The sequence below is a fragment of the Sesamum indicum genome, linkage group LG2, assembly GCF_000512975.1.
Source record: "Sesamum indicum cultivar Zhongzhi No. 13 linkage group LG2, S_indicum_v1.0, whole genome shotgun sequence".
NCBI lineage: Eukaryota > Viridiplantae > Streptophyta > Magnoliopsida > Lamiales > Pedaliaceae > Sesamum > Sesamum indicum.
Genome location: NC_026146.1, coordinates 12,114,669 through 12,132,269, shown reverse-complemented (window position 1 = coordinate 12,132,269; position 17,601 = coordinate 12,114,669). Strand labels below are relative to the sequence as shown.

Sequence of the window (17,601 nt, the reverse complement as noted above, 5' to 3'; positions counted from 1 at the left end):
CCCTCGGCTGGGGTGGGTGACGACGATGAGGGGGCGGGACGCCACCGTCATCCTCTCCAGTGGCGCGACAGCGACATTCAATTAAATTTTAATTAATTTATTTTTATTTAATATAAAAAGCAATTAAAGTGATTAATTTAATTTTGATTAATTTAATTAAAAGTGATTTAAAGATATTAGAAATTTTAAACTAAATAATTATTCAAATTAATTAAAATTTAATTTTATAATTAATTAATTTAGTCATATAAATATTTCATTTGAAAAATAAATTCATTATATTAATTTTTTTTAATGAAATTATAATTTAATTTTTCATTTTGAAATTACAAATTTTAAAATTTTTATATATTGCTTTAGAATTTTAAATTTAAAAAATTAATTCGAGAAGAAATTTAATTAGATTAAATTAATTCAAGGAGAATATATAAATGATTGGATCATTTATTTAATAGTCTAGGGGTGTGCAAAAAAACCGAAAACCGGCCGAACCGAACCGAAACCGAAAATTCGGTTCGGTTTTTTGGTCACCAATTCGGTAACCGATCCGAACCGAAAATCGAAATTCTATAAATAATAAAAAAAAATATATTTTTTATACATATAAACATTATATAATTATATATATAATAATATTAATATTATATAATTTATATTAGTAAAACTAAAGAAAAGTGTACTATTTTTAGATATTGAATATTGACATATTGAAGTTGTTCTACACTTGTGACTTATACTATTAAATTAGAATTTAATTTTGGTATTTTGGTATTTGTATTTTTGGATAAAGTTGCAACATTATCACAATTTCGACTTAAAATATCAAAATATATTATTTTAAAAAATAAAAAATAAAAAAACGGTTTTTTTCGGTTTTAAAATCGAAAAAACCGAACTTCCGTTCGGTTTTAACCGAACCGAACCGGTTGGTACCGGTTCGGTTTTCGGTTTTCCAAACGGCCGAACCGAATTTTCGGTTAACCGAAAATTCGGTTCGGTTCGGTTCGGTTAACCGAAATGGACACTCCTATCACATATCATTCCACATGATTGTCCACGTGTATAAGTTGTCGGAAGTTCACAACTTATATGCCATGGATATGTCACAAGTTATTAGTTAGCAAAAAAAAGAGACTTTTTGTCTTGGATTGACAATATTTTTTTCTTAAGTTTCTCTTGAACTTGTATGTTTGTTTCCACTTTTTTCTAAGTGGTAAAACTAAATTTTAGGTTTTTTTAATATTTGTTTCTCTATTTTCTTTCTCTCTAGATCAATAATATTCCATTCATATACATTTAAAACAAAATTTCTTTCTTTTTAGCTTTTATCCAGTTCTTGATTTCAGTCTTCTTTTATTTAATTTAATTAAATAAATATAATAAAATTTCAAACTATGCATATAAATCGAATGTGGTATTGAGCGGCCGCATGCCACTGGTGTGATAAAGCATCTATAATATACGGATATTTTAAAAAATTATCTAATACAATACTGGACACAAAAATAATTCGAACACGACATCCGCATATTTAAAAATATAAAATTAATGATAAAAAAAAATGGTGCCGGACACGTCATAACTCCTTTTGGCATATCCAATTATTTTATATGTTATTTTGATGTTTTTATATTACACTCCACTTTATGAGGTTTGGCGCAATTATATGTAGACCTCATGTAGTTTGAAAAATTACATCTAACACCCCTAAGGTTTGCTTTTGTCTAACAAATAAATCTTTTCGTCAGTCAAAATTAATTGAATTTACTGATGTTAACAAAAAAATCTATATTTACCTCTAATTGACTTATTACTGGTTTATTGTAGGTAAAATAAATCTTTTTATGATCAAATTATCCTCATACGTCGTCACGCTTTAATGCATATGATAAGGTATATCTTTACTGTTATAAGAATAGTTTAGTCGGAAAAAATTATTTAATCTATAATAAGTCAGTAATAAATCAATCGATGGTAAATAACAATTTTTACTCAGTTTTTTTTATTAATATTAACAAATTCAGTGAATTTTGACTAATAGAGGGACTTATTTGTTAGACAAAAGCAAACCTCAAAAGTGTTAAATAATTTTTTAAATTATAAGATATTAGGTATAATTACATTAAACCTTAGAAAATAAAAGTGCAATTATCCCTATTATATATTTTAATTTTAATCTGTACCATGTCAGTGTCCGTGCATTGTATTAAAGCACGACCACCTATGAGGTACTTTCTAGTAGAGATGTGTGCATTTCGGTGAACCAAACCGAACCACGAATTTCCAGTCACCGATTCCAGGAATCAGAACCGAACCGAACATCAATTATAACCGAATTCGTTTGATTTTTTAATCAAAAAAATCAATTTATTTAAAAAAATTATATAAAGAATTTTAGTATTTTTCCAAAAATACCTATATAAAAATATTAAAATCTAAAAAATAAAATGTATAATAAATAAAATATTTATGAATGAAATTCAAAATTTAAATCAAAATAACATTATTACAATTCATTCATTTAATTTAATCTAAAATCAAAATAAAAATTAAAACTAAAATATAATAGTACAATATTTAAGATCCAAATAATAATATAGCGAATAACATTGATGTGTTTGTTTAATGACATCACGTCAGTTGCCAGTTGAGACTTGGAAATCCTGAAAATCTTTCTCTGACATTGAAGTTCTTGCGCTAGCTATCGACCATCAACTTATAACTATTTATTAAATATGCATTATATTAAATATTTATTTACAAAAAAACTATCAAAGTGTATTAAATTATTGATTAAGATTGTTAGTAGATAATATAAACTAAAATACCATATTTTAGATATTTGAAGAATGAAGAATTGAAAATTGAGAAATGAGTTAGAAAAAGAGAGAGCGGACAAAAAGTAAAGTAAAAAAAAAATATATAATACATTATATAATAATATATTTTAATACAATTAATAAAATTTAAAAATATATAAAAAAATTCGATTTTCAACTCGATTCAATTTAATTATCAAAATGGTGAAAAGAAAAAACAACCGAAAAAACTGACATAGTGTTTGGATCCACTTTTTGAGTGTTTCGTTGTGTTTTATGGAAATAGAGAGATAAAAACAAAGATAAATAAGTGTGTGTTAGAGATAGTATGTATGTTTGGATTTGTTTTTGGAGATAATTTAAAATAAGTATTATATGTTTAATGTTGTGTTTTGGGAATAAAAAATTACTATTTATTATCAAATTATATATTTTTTATGTATATTTATGTATATGTATGTGTATATATATGTATGTATTTATGCTAAAATACTAAAAACACCTAAATAAGATATTTTTGAATGATGATAAATATTGAGTATATTTTGACTCATCTCGAATATAAATTAAAAATTAAAAAAAAAACATAGCGTGAATGTTTTTAATAAAGCCAAAAAGTTAGAACCGAATTTTCAATCGACTTTGGGCTGGTTAACCGAATTATGCAGAGACCCATCATTATGTTTGGATTAATGTTTTGGATGTTTTTGTTTTGGTTTTCTTGGAGATAGAGAGAGAAAAATAGAGATAAGTAAGTATGTGTTTTGAGATAGATGATATGTTTAGATTTGTGTTTTGATATAATATAAAATAGTGTAAAATGAGTGGTGTAGGTTTGATGTTGGGATTTGGGAGACGTAAGTTACTGTTCATTGTCAAATCATGTCTTTGAATATATATATTTAGTAATATATATGTGTATGTATATAGTATTTTGTTTGTTAGTGAAATATAATATATATATTTATGTTAAGTAATTGTTTTTATTGAGAAATTTCTTTTTATATTTTAAATAATAATTATAATTTTAATACATAATTAAATACATTGTTGTATTATCTCCAAAATGATTTTGTTAGACTTTATCTTTGGAATGAAAAAATATAATATATAAAATTTAAATAAAAAATTTAGAATTAAGTATGTATTATTGGTATATTGTCCTCAAATTTCAAATTTCTCAAATATTCAGTGAAATAGGAAAAATTATAAGTACAAAAGATTTAAATGATCTAAGTTGAAAAAATTTATAATCAAGAGTTAAATGCATTATATAACATGTTGAAAATACATTCATTAGAATTTTATATGTGAACTGATAAATTTTAATAGATAATTGAAGTAATAAAAATACGAATTAGGTATATAGTACTGATATATTGTCAGTAGTGTACGCAACTGCTAAAATATTTTCGTTAGGTAGAAAAATTTTATATATTTTAACTAAGTATTATTGATATTAAATATCTTTAATACAAATGATTTCATAAGTTAATAATTAGTTTTTAGTAGCAATTATTAATTACATTTCACAAAGAAAGAGAAGAAGGAGAGAGAAGAAGGCTGCGACAAGACGCAAGAAGAGAGAGAAAAGAATAAAAAAAATAGAATATTTAAAATTAAAATTACACACCTAGTGTAAGTGTGTAAATTACAAAAACAAATACATTATGTTTGGTTTCGATTTTGGGCCATCTCAGAAACCGAAGCAATGTTTGGCATTCAATATTTTGCCAATTTTTGGCTCGTTTCTAGGTATTTTGCAACAGTGAGTGGGGGACAAAATTGAAATTTCTCTCTCTTTATTTACAAATAAATTATATATATTTATATATATATATATATAGAAGAGACATGATTTGACAATAAACAGTACTTTTTGTCTCCTCACTACCCAACATCAAATATACCATACTTATTTTATATTATCTCCAAAAACAAATCCAAACATACATACTATCTCTAACTTATTTTTATTTATCTTTATTTTTCTCTCTCGATCTACACAAAATACTAAAAAACAAGTTAAAAACAAAACCAAACATTATGATAAGATTTTGTACTTTGGCCCTCTAATCACAAAACCAAACATAGGGTGCTTTTTAGACATTTCAACGTTTTCGAAGTGCACGTGTTCTGGAACACGCTTTTCCTCCGTTCCCTGTAGGAATATAGGATACCTGATGGCAGCTGTAGGTGAAAAGCATTCGCTGACCCAAGAACGCATTTGAATTCACTTCTGGATCCTAATCAATCGAGTGGGGATTTGAGGGAACCAGATCTCCTGTTCATCTGAGTGGATCGGGGGTCTCGAGATCGTAGCCATGCCCGTGGCAGCTTCCGCTATTTACTTCCTCAATCTTCGCGGCGATGTCCTCATTAATCGTCTCTATCGTGATGATGTCGGGTTAGTCCGTCCCCGTTGCTTTATGTTAAAGCATTTGTACATGCATTTCTGTTTGAATTGTTTTCGGTGATATAATGTTTGTTTCAAGGTTGAATTGAGCAGTAGTGGTGCGTATATATGAAGTTCGTTTAGTACGATGGTTAAGTTTTGCGGTTTCTCGTGTTTTCTTTTCTGTTTTGGGAAAATGTAGTTGAAGATGTGAGAGGAATAGAGCAAGATATTGGTGAAGGCTAGGAACCAAGCTAAGTTGTGATGTTCTGTCGTTAAACAATGCGTGGTAAAAGAAATGGATTTTGAATTCGAGGTTGTGTTCTGTGAAAGAAAATTATTATGATAGAAAGAATTTGGTGTTTAAGGGCTTGATTCAGCTGTTCAAGGTGAAATTCAGGGAAAGAAAGATGATGACCCTTTGTTTCTATGAGATGACTGTCATTTTGATTAAAAAAGACTGATGTTTGTGTTCTTCAGTAAGAACATATCATAGACAGGACTAGATGTCTGAACTAATAGCAAGGACATAATTCTTCCATCTGAGCTCTCAATGTATCAAGATTTGATTGCTTGCATGAGCTGACTCAAAATACATTCTTCTTGGCACTTAAGGCAGTAAATGTGCTGCTGGGGATGTCCTATTTCCTTCTCGTTAATAGTTCCATTAAAAGACTTAATCATGAAATTAATCCCCTTGATTCTTCCACGAAACATGATTCGCATTCTCCCAGTCGTTATGCAGTCAATTTGGAGGAGAAAATATCTAGTTATCTCCATTAATAAACTAAAAGTACCTACCTCCTCTATTTGAAGTGGTGAAGTTATGAAGTAAACTTGGGGATTTCCACTCTTGACCTAGTCGTTTATAGCCATTAATAGATTAGAAATCTTTAGATAGTGAATCAATCATAGTTGTTCATGTAACATAAGTAGCGTCAAACTCTATAAGTTTCAACTCCATCTTCTTTCTATAATATACCTGACTGAAGACATGTCCAACCAATTTACGACTTGGAGCTCTACTACCATTGATCAAACCCACACCAAGTAGGCTGATTTCAATTTTGGACATGGATAAAAATATAACAAAAAGCATTCACATTTATGTATTTATCATACTCCATAGTACAGGCTAGCAGTATAACGTTTCAATTAGGTATAACAAGTTATCTTCCTCTAACAACATGGTGAACTAAAAAAATACGGTTCATCAGAAGAGTTTAATTATCTATATCAAGCAGGAAACCAGGAATACTCAAGACAAAGTTTCATATTGTGTTGACTTCTTGTAGTTTGTTCCTATACTCTTTTCTAGTGAACTTGTGAAAATAAAGTTGAGTTACATAGCCAATAGAGGAGTCTCAAACATGCACTTCATGAAAAATGGGTCATTAACGGAAGTATAAGAAATCAATAGTGCAGGTTATTCTTAATATCAAGGTAATATTATGATACTGATTTTGTGTGCAAATCTGCTGAAGAACAATCAACTTGATTACTCTCATTGGTGAGTTAGCCATTGTTCAACCTTTTAAAGAAAAGTCACCCACATGCGCAAATGTGATGTATAGCCTTTTAAGACCTCCATCTGATTTCTGAACACAATGTGCAGTTGTAGTGTTTTGCCATGAGCATAATAGGCACCACAACTAGCACTTACAACATCTTTACATCAACATTCAAAGTAACAGCTTCCTATATCTTTAGAGCAGGTTTTATATTCAGAAAAATTGCGTGAGATGCAAGTTACGGTTACATGCTCAAAATACCTTAATGCAAATTAGTTGGAACTCAGAATCCGGAACTTTATCGTCAATAGTAGTCAAAAGGTAGCAGAATTAATGTGCCTACAACTTCTTTTGTTTTATGATTAAAAACCAAATTTAGTAGTGATTATGATCTCGTAACTACCCATGATGAAACGATTAACTAAACAAGTACAACCGAATTAACCATGATAGTAAGCACTATTTATTAGTATAATGTCTTAAACATTCATAATTTTGGAAAGAAGCGGAAGTATCTTGTTGACCAGACCATGTATTAGCGATGCTCAAACATCACTATCTCATTGGTGATAAGTACTGCTTCTAGGCACCCTGACATACGATAATATGGCTAGAAGGGTCCTCATCCTCATCAAATTCATTGGAAATCTTCTTAAGTATACATCATTAAAGGATGATTGGTTCTGATACCCACACTCACCTTTTCCTAGGAGTTAAGCACCATTAAAGGTTGAAATGAAGCTGGTCTCCTTCAAACAAAATTGATTGGCCCACTGGCATATATTCTTCTTGCCAGCTAGCTGACTCCTGCAACTGATATACAAGTGCAAATTGGACTATTATTATCGAGATTTTATTCATTTTAGGCTTCTGCAGCTTATAACTTTGCTCCATTTAGCTGCTTATATATCACTACTAAATTGATGTTTTTTGCTTCTAGTTCCTTTTTAAGCCTCAGCTCTGTAATCTTATTTGAAAACCTTATGCTGATCTCTTTTGAATGTCGTTGCTGCCATTTTCTAGAGGTTAGTGCTTAATTTGTTTCTTGAGCTGTGTTGATTGTCTTATTCAGTTTGATATGCGACTTGATGATTGCATTTACTGGAACAAATTAATTTTATTTGGAATAAAACTGCACATTCTTATATGTTTATATTATGAAACTAATCAGAGGCAACATGGTGGATGCTTTCCGAGTGCATATAATGCAAACAAAGGAACTTGGCACTTGTCCTGTGCGGCAGATTGGGGGCTGCTCTTTCTTTTACATGAGAATTAGCAATGTTTACATCGTGATTGTTGTAAGCAGCAACGCAAATGTTGCTTGTGCATTCAAGTTTGTTGTTGAGGTATCTCATCCTAAGATGATTTTGAACTGTATGCTTTCCTTTATGAACTAGAGTAGATTTCTGATTTTCTTTTGGGGGATTGTCTCATTCAAGAAACATTTTGTAATTGAAGAATTTAGCGAATTTCTGCTGGGTATAGGTAATGGATCACCAAGAACATCTCGTAGTTTAAAGATCATCATTCTCATTTCTTAGTTTCAATGACCTTAAAAATTTGGAGTAATTTATTAATCCGAGCTCTTACTTCTACTTTTGGATAGATGATCATAGTTTTGGTTCCTATACTTTGAAGGATGTATTTTAGCTCAATATTGTGGCTCTGATAGCTGTGAATACATTTAAATTTCTTTTCCAGACGTTCACTTTTAATCTGCTTTGACTTGTTCATCTGCTTCCTATGCAGGCAGTCACGCTATTTAAATCTTACTTTGGCGGGGCTTTCGATGAGGATGCTATCCGCAATAATTTCGTTTTGATATATGAACTGTTAGATGGTATGCCGGCTGGAGATTTTTTTTCCATTAACAAAGTTTTTTCTGTTATAAAAGTTCTTTTTTCATGGAAATAATCAAATTAGCACATAACTGGCAAATGTGGCTTCTGATAAAATAATTTGCTCAGATTCATATCTCCGTGAAGATGGTCTAAAGTACAATAACTCCTCCCTGCGCTTCTTATAGGGAAGAAATAAAAGTGTGCCCATTATTTAATCGCCGCAGATCCAGCCATAGGTTAGCTATGGAGATTTTTGGTGCGGGGTATCTGTATTGTTCATAGCTCAGAAGCTATTTAATGTGGTTTAGCTTAAAATCCAAAACAGGAGTTCTTGGCTCCTGCGCATCTTTTGTTTGTATTTTGATTGATTTACCATCATTTGGTACAAACTTTTCATTGCCGATATATACTCAATGGGTGTAAACTGGAATTCAATTGCTCAAGGTTGGTTACTGTAGTGGCAAATGTTACTGTGTGGTGAACAAGTATATTTGTTGCTTGATAAGTGTTTACAGGCACTTCGCGATACTTTCACTACTCTTCATATACTGCCAGGCTAACTGAATGGCTGGATGAAAGTTCTGATTTTTGCATTTTGATTGCAGAAATCATGGATTTTGGGTACCCTCAAAATCTTTCTCCCGAAATTTTGAAGCTTTACATAACTCAAGAAGGTGTACGCTCTCCATTTTCATCTAAGGTTAGAGATTCAGTTGCACAGTTTTCTCATAGATGTATTATGATCATGAAAATTGCATATTTAATAGATCAAACATTTTATATATTCGTATGGGTGGGTAATCCTGATTTTTCCATATGTGAATAACCAAACAGGCTGCTGACAAACCAGTTCCAAATGCGACTTTACAAGTGACCGGTGCTGTTGGCTGGCGAAGGGAAGGTCTTGTCTATAAGAAAAATGAGGTAACCTCTTTAAATTGCCCACTACTTTCTAACGGTTTCATTATTGTTGTTAAGCTGATTAACTTCGGTTCCTTGACAGGTTTTTCTTGATATTGTGGAAAGTGTCAATCTTCTTATGTCTTCAAAAGGTGAACTGATCCACTGTCTGTGAAATTTTTTCATTAGTGTATTTTCTTGTTTTCCTTTCACTTTTTGTGGAGCAATTTACAATGTTTGTACTTTTGAATCATTTCATTGGTTGGTACCTATTATCCATTTGGGCTTTACAGGTAGTGTTCTACGTTGCGATGTCACTGGGAAGATTCTTATGAAGTGTTTCCTTTCTGGAATGCCTGATTTGAAGTTGGGATTGAATGATAAAATTGGACTTGAGAAAGAGTCACAGCTTAAATCCCGTCCAGCTAAGAGGTAGCTTTATATTATCTGCTAAATTCATGTCTATTATATCCATCAACTTACAACTCTAAACTGGCTGGTTAAAAAATGTAAATTTATTGAAATGACGTGTTTATGACAGCATATGAATATCTCTTTTTACTTCTAATTGAAAAGAATACCTGAGTTTGGTTTGGTTAATTATATATTTTTGGCTTAATGCAATTGCGAGCTATGAGGACAGATCTCAAGTAACCTTATTCTGGAATGTGAAATGTCAAGAGCCTGAGTCATGGGCATGAAATAGCTAATGTCTTCGAGTTATTAGTTAATTGGATAGAATCAGGTTAGAAAACTGCATGTTTCTTTAGCTTCCTTATGGTTTCATGGTTGTATGTACACTTACCCATTTGTAGATGATTTATAGTATAGCTAGTTCGTAATTAAGGTTATGAACACTCTGTTGTTCTGTTATGCATAATCCAAAATAACTATTTAAATTCTACCTTTATGTACTTTGTTCTTCCTGATAAGTTTACCTGTGCTTCATTTACCAGATATTAGATATATGATTTAAATAACTAAGTTGCTTGCTGTAATGTAGTGGTAATTTTTTAGATTCTCTAGAAGGCAGGTGTCGTTTGAGATTAATTTATGATTTCCAAGCGTTTTTGTGACAACTTTTAAGGCGAATCCTAGGCTTAAGAGTTCTGAGAAATATTGAGATCTGAAATTATCATTACACTTAATTAAAATTAGTGGGATTGCAAAGAAATAACTTTTGCGGTTCATAACCTGAGATCGTCAAAAGCACACTCCAAATTGGAAGTGGTATAATGATCTCAGAAGCATCAAACATCTCTTCTTCGGAAGAATTGAAACACATTGAATGGTATCAGCATTACTTAACAATAGAAGGATTTGGCAGAAGAATTAAAATGGTACCTGATACCTCCTAAAAAGATTATTCCAGGATAAATCAGTTAGAAAACATGATTTTGTGGGTGGCGGATGCTATTTCACCATAGAGTCTAAAATTAGAAGATATCTTGGACACTTTATAGGCTTGCATGTTGTCAAATAATTGAACTAGCATTTTGTTTATGCAACAGTTAAAAGTGATGACTTTCATTCATCTTAATAGACATTGAGTTCTTGCCATGTTCCCCTTCATTCATGCTATTTAATTCCCTATGATATAATTTTGTTTGGCTATGGTTTAATACCTGCTTTCTAACATCATGCTGCATTTACTTTTATTCGAGAATCACGTTTCTTGCTTCCTGCAGTTGGTTCAGCATTTTCCTTCCCTTGAAAATGGCTTTTTTGTGTATGTTTCTTTGCAGTGGAAAAACAATTGAGCTTGATGATGTCACTTTCCATCAATGTGTAAACCTTACAAGATTCAATTCAGAAAAGACCGTCAGTTTTGTTCCTCCAGATGGTGAATTTGAATTGATGAAGTAAGCTGATTTTTTCAATTCAAACTTGCGAACAAAATGGACTGTATGTTAGTGCTGGATGGATTAGTAATTACAATTCTCTTATTTTCAATTTGACATTCTTTCATAACCATTGTCATATGAGAAGCTCTTATGCCCAGCCAGATTTCAAAATCTGTTTCATGAAGGATCTTTTTAATTTAAGCATATTACGAGAAAACAAGATAAAAACTGATGGTATCCTTTTTTTACAGTTTGCAAGAGGCCCTAAGTAGGAAACTCTTGGCAAAAAAAAAAAATCCAAGTGCACTAAAAAAATCTTAAAAGGTATTCTAGGGGAAGCCCCTTGTTTCTGGAAATTTTCTGGATCTCTAAGAAAGCATATTTGTTGTGTCTACTCCAGGTTTTACTTAGCACTACTGCGGCTTCATTTCCTCAATTACGTAGTCTACAATCTTTGAGAGTGATAAACAGAAATTGGACAGTTAGGGTCATATTTCCCCTTGTAAAAAGTTCTGTCTTCCTGCTTTTTCATTTATAATCTTATTCCTTAAATATTTTCATGCGGCTTGGAACATATAGATTTTCCTTTAAATTTATTTTGTTACAAGTGTTAATGCTTTCATATAGGTATCGTATAACTGAGGGAGTTAATCTTCCATTTCGGGTTTTGCCAACTATCAAGGAATTGGGTCGAACACGTATGGAAGTGAATGTAAAGGTTAGTCATCTAAGTTTGATTTTCTTATTGTTTTAAATAACTAACCACATGGTGAAACCTCATTCTTCATCTTAGGTGAAGAGTGTTTTTGGGGCAAAAATGTTTGCGCTTGGAGTGGTTGTCAAGATTCCAGTACCAAAGCAAACAGCTAAAACAAGTTTTCAGGTTACATCAGGCCGAGCGAAGTACAATCCTTCTATTGACTGCTTGGTTTGGAAGTAAGTTTTTATTTCTGCAACTGTAGCATGAGCATCTACACTTTTGTTTCAGCAGAACGTCTGTTCATTTTGTTTCACCCAGCTCACTTACCATCTGCCACCACATCCTGTTTCACCTGTTTTCTATTCTAATCATGAGATGTCTCAGAACTCTAGTAGCCCAAACAATAAGATATCCAATTAAAAAGAATATGACATTCCTTTCTAAACCCAACTAACCATCAGTTTGAGTAAAAATCCAAAAAACTAATTAACACCTCTGCTCCATGATCATATACATGGTGTTTTGTGTAAGCCACTTCTATATTCTGTCTTGTTGTTCCTTATTTATGAGTTTTATTTACTATCCTACCTCTCCTTTACCTGGCAAAATGAGATGTGAGTAAATGAGCTATCAAGTGCAGTAAGTGTCAGTGTGTGTACATGCAGGGTCTTACATGTACAGATGACGTGTTGATCATTATAGGAGGGACTAAATAATTAAATAAAAACAAGGGATAATTATGTTCATAACCCCCCTGCACAATAGTTAAATACAGAAACATTCACTTTGAATAATTACACTGAAACCATTTAGTCAAAAGAATGGGCTGAAAGTGGTAAATGACTTATTACCCCTCCTTTTGTAGCAGCAAAAAGTATGAAAAGAAATTTATAAAAAGGGAAAAGAAGTGTGTAGACAATTTTAACCATTATTTTAAGATTTTCAAATGCAAAACTTTTCCCACCTTTAAATTCTGTCCAAAATATGTCTAGTTTCTCTCCTATATATTTTCTTTTATATATATATATATATATGCATATACAACGCCTAGAAACAAAACCACTTATGTGTACATACTGTATTCAAGCATGCATATGTATATAGCAGAAACACGAGTACACCCGCACACACACTCTTATATATCACAGATAAAAATGTATCCCTACACAAGCATACGCAGAAAAGATACACACAAATAAACAGAAAAACACCTATACACATCTATGTTCGTGTGGAGATGACACACATAAATACACACACATCTGACATACCCATATGCATAGATACACAACAAAAAACACACATGAAGATACAGATTTAGACAATAACACACTACACATGCATACATGCACCATATTCCAAAATACATACACACCTACAGAAAGCACACAGTAGGGAAGTTTTGGAGGGCGTTTGGGGGTGAAGGAGTGGAATGGGCAAGAGCGGGTGGCAAAGAGGTGATGGGTTTGCAAATGAGTGAGGTTAGTTGAAATGGGAGGAAGGAAGAAGGAGATGGAGAAGTAGAAAACAGAGAAAAGAGAGAAAAAAGGAAAAGCAGAAACAGTTTTAAAAATTAATAATAAAATACTGCTTTTAATTAATGAAGTAAGATGTATTTAGATTATATTTTATTAACTAAAATTGTCTAAATTTTACTTCATGATGAAAAGAAAAATTTATGTGAAGTTGTGTTATTGGTTCCATGGCAATTTTTTGGGGATTTCTGTACCTGAACTTTGTTTCGTTTTTCTTATATTCTATATGTAAGTTACTATTACCAGAAGTTCTAATATTTTTGCACAAAGCTCCTCGATGCTAATATCCACTATGGGGTTCACAACACTTCTGCAATCAATATTTGAATTAGCTAGCATTTTCCCTCTTAGTTGAAACCAATAATATCTACCCACGATACAGGTTCCTACTAATACGTGGAGTCATTGCGTGTTACCAGACTGATCAAGTGATTATAATTGATGAGGACAAATTAGAGCCATAAGACTTGCCTAACAAAATATTAAGACGAATCATGTGGGTTGAATTTTCTCAAGGGGCATGAGAGTTTCAGATATGAATGGTTTTTCACATTTGGATGAGCATGTTCTGGTTTAAAATGTTTGCTGCCAACGGTACTGACAAACATGGTCACTATTTCATTCTTAGGATACTCACTTAGAAGGGAAATAATAGTTAGGTTTGGGTTTTATCTTTAATCAGGGTGTAATGAACTTTCTCGTTTCTTTATTAGAGAAATTGGTTTATTGAATGGTCTGTAGACTGTTTTTTCAAATGTTGTTTGGTAGTTGATAGCTATATATAAGAGTTTGCCAATTGTCATTGTCATTACACCCTCTTAACAAGGAGCATTTGTGTAAATATTTTGTTATTTACAAGCCTAGAAGCATCTAGTTAAGCTGCTCCTGATTTATATTATTAAGCTTGATCATGGGCATGTGTTCTTTGCAGGATTAGAAAATTTCCTGGGCAAACTGAGCCAACGTTGAGTGCTGAAGTAGAGCTAATATCCACAATTACGGAAAAAAAGTCTTGGACTCGGCCTCCAATTCAGATGGAATTTCAGGTAACTAAGCAACTGATTTTCTTTTTGATAATAATAGTTCAATTTGCTAGCATTGCATTATCTTCAACATATAATCTGAAAGTTCCATAATCAAGACATAAGGGACATGTGTAAGGTCATTTAATTATCATCCTATAGTTATCCTTTAATAAGGTTTTGTGCTGTTGTCAACTTTTCTAGACTTCAGTTGATTTCCTGCCACAGCTGGAGTCTTCTTAGATTGAAGAATATATTTTGAATTGTTAAAGCTTGCATAGTTATGAATGGATGGTTTTGGTGGTTTAGGAAGGGAAGTTTATGGGAAGATCAGGAATTTGGCTTGTGTATGGAGCTTCTCTCATGGGAGTTTCCAGGAATAATCAGCAACAGATCACTAATAGCTTGTGGGCCTGTGGTAATAATTAAGATGTAAAAGACAATAAGATGTAGAAGCTTGTATGCGAATTTAACTCAAGGAATAATTGTACGCCGGGGTTGTTTAGAGCATAAAATAATGGATAGAAAAGAAAAAAACAAAAAGAGTAGACAAAATAAAATTATTGTTGGACCTTGAGGTTTATTTCATATTTGTGGTCTTGTTTTTAATATAGGTAGCGGTAACTTAATCACATATTATTTGCTAAAATTGCAAGCATTCAATCCACTAACAAAGTCAATTTTTACGGATGTTTCTTTAAAAGAAAGATATATAGTGTCATCACTAACTCGCTGATGTCAAAGGCGTGGGAATGAACTGATGCATAACCATGTTAGTTGGTATTTAGATGTAATTATCTGTGCATGGGTGGGCATGTTATGCATAGCGTTCCTGGAATTGGACCGGATCCATTGGTGCGACCTGTCAAATGGTCACGCTTATGGACCCTGGTGGACTGGCAAAAACTGCCAGATACTGCAACTCAGACAAACTGGAAAAGACCAGGTTCCAGATTTCAGATCCACCTTTTCTTTCTTTATTCTCTGGGTTTGGATTGATGAGCTGAAAACAGAAAATTTGATTGCTCTGTCGGGAGACAGGTAGTAGTTTGAGGTGGTGGTGTGACGGTGGAAGCTGTAGAGGGTGTGTAGGCTCCTGCCTTAGAGAGAGCAGCTGACATTATTTTGCCAGGTGGAAATGGGGGTGCAGGGTTGATGAAGGAAAAAGAAAAAGAAGTAAAATAAGAAGGGAAACACTGTGACAAATAGTTAAGAAACAATAAAAGAGAGTGACTCCTGGAGACTGAGATAAGAGAGGAGGAGGAGAGAGAATGTAAGTTGAGGAAAAGAGATAGAAAGAGAAAAAGGCCCTGTGTGAAGGGAGGAAGAAGAATTAGGCATTATTCTATTTTCCTAAATTCGATTAACCTTTCGAAAACAAAAGAGGTGGTGCGAGTGATGAAAGATATTATATAGGTAAATCATATGATAAAACCCTATATAAGGCACAACCATTAGACAAACCACACAGATATGATGAAATATATTACAAAGACCTGGCCTTAGTTTTGCAAGAGCTTGTAGATTTAATACAATTGAAAATGATTTTTTGTTAATGTAGACACTTTCTATTTCTTATGCTGTCTCATAATCAAAGTCATGTGTGCGGCAGGTTCCTATGTTTACAGCATCTGGATTGCGTGTTCGTTTCCTCAAGGTATTTGACATTCTCCTTATGATATCTTGGCGCTTTTTTACAATTTATTCTGGGACTACAGTAATTGTGATTATTGTAGGTATGGGAAAAGAGTGGATACAACACCGTCGAATGGGTTCGTTACATTACAAAAGCCGGTTCATATGAAATTAGGTGCTGAAATAAATAAAAAGAGTGATGAAGTTTTATGAATGGCCTGTGTATGGAGAACATGAAACACAAGTAATTGTCTTCCAATCTTCCATCTACACAACCCCATTTGGCCCCAACTCGATGCAGCTTCTCCTTCTGCATGATGTACTCTCCAAGGTAAAAAGGTTTATTTGCTGATAGAAAGAACGTACAAAATATGATTTAAGGTCAACGTTGTTCATGGCATGCTATCAGTAGACACCATTAGTTTTGACATTCGTGTTCAGATTTTGTTGTATAGAGTAGGGCTCTGATTAGGGCTGCAGTATGAGCATTATTACATTCTTTTCTATTACATTGCCGCAATCCGCTCATCGCTGATTTTCAGATTGTGTAAAATCAATGTATTTTCTGGGAGTTGAAGATTTTCTTGGATTATTGTAACTGCGGGATATCTGCATCTGTGTCGCCCGTTGTGGTTCCATTGTTTGTGGCAAAAACGTAGTATATTGATTTCAATGTTTCTCTTCTTTGCTATGGTGCTGGTGGCTTTATTATTTTGGTGTTTCTTGGCTGATTTCATTCCCTTTTTCATCTCTCTTTGCAAAGTAAATAGGTCCATGTTTTTTCATCCATTCGCACTTAGGCCCATCATATTGGAAAAACTCTAAACTTAAAATTGTGAGAATTGAAAGATCAGAATGTAATGGAATGAGAAAATGAATACCAGGTTATGAAACATGGACATGGAAACGGTGATACAGATATGATGCTACACGACTACAACCACACGGAAAATATAAAAACATTAGGACAAGACTGGTGCTCACACGGCTACATATAGTATAGTTTTTATTATATATATATTCTCAATCTTTAATAAAATTAAAATATGCAATATAAAAGATATAAAGATAAAACATAAAATAAGTATATTTTACATCTAAAAAAAATGTTTCCAAAATGTGTTTGACATGTTTCCAAAACATGTCTGTCGTATTCAATGTTGTGTTCTTTTTTATTTTGTTTTATATTTTTGAACACTTGGATTTTATTTTTGAACACCGAAAAATTGGGCTTGCCTGTTAGCACTTAATCCTGAAAAAAAGGTCTAGTACATTAGCATGTGAAGCTTCTCGGACAGGAGCTATTTATGTCAATTTGCATTTGGGCAGCAGCAAAGATGTGCTTCTAACTTCTAAGTGAAAAGAGAGTATATAACAATACGAAAGTGGAAACAAT

The 17,601-nt window shown here is 32.4% G+C and overlaps 1 protein-coding gene across 1 annotated transcript; it reads left to right on the top strand.

Annotated features, from left to right (window-relative positions):
- Positions 4,976–16,894, top strand: LOC105155950 (AP-2 complex subunit mu-like). Its single transcript, XM_011071939.2, has 13 exons — positions 4,976–5,226; positions 7,897–8,074; positions 8,478–8,568; positions 9,175–9,269; positions 9,404–9,493; positions 9,573–9,621; positions 9,763–9,901; positions 11,215–11,331; positions 11,941–12,031; positions 12,107–12,249; positions 14,480–14,594; positions 16,183–16,227; positions 16,307–16,894. Exons 1-13 carry the CDS (start codon positions 5,144–5,146, stop codon positions 16,385–16,387), a joined length of 1,317 nt encoding a protein of 438 aa, XP_011070241.1. The 5' UTR covers positions 4,976–5,143; the 3' UTR covers positions 16,388–16,894.

Excerpts from the sequence above, each read along its gene's own strand:
- LOC105155950 (XM_011071939.2), top strand. The coding sequence starts at position 5,144 with ATGCCCGTGGCAGCTTCCGCTATTTACTTCCTCAATCTTCGCGGCGAT. Across the intron at positions 8,075-8,477 it reads CATTCAAGTTTGTTGTTGAG|GCAGTCACGCTATTTAAATC; the intron begins GTATCTCATCCT and ends CTTCCTATGCAG. Across the intron at positions 16,228-16,306 it reads TGCGTGTTCGTTTCCTCAAG|GTATGGGAAAAGAGTGGATA; the intron begins GTATTTGACATT and ends TGATTATTGTAG.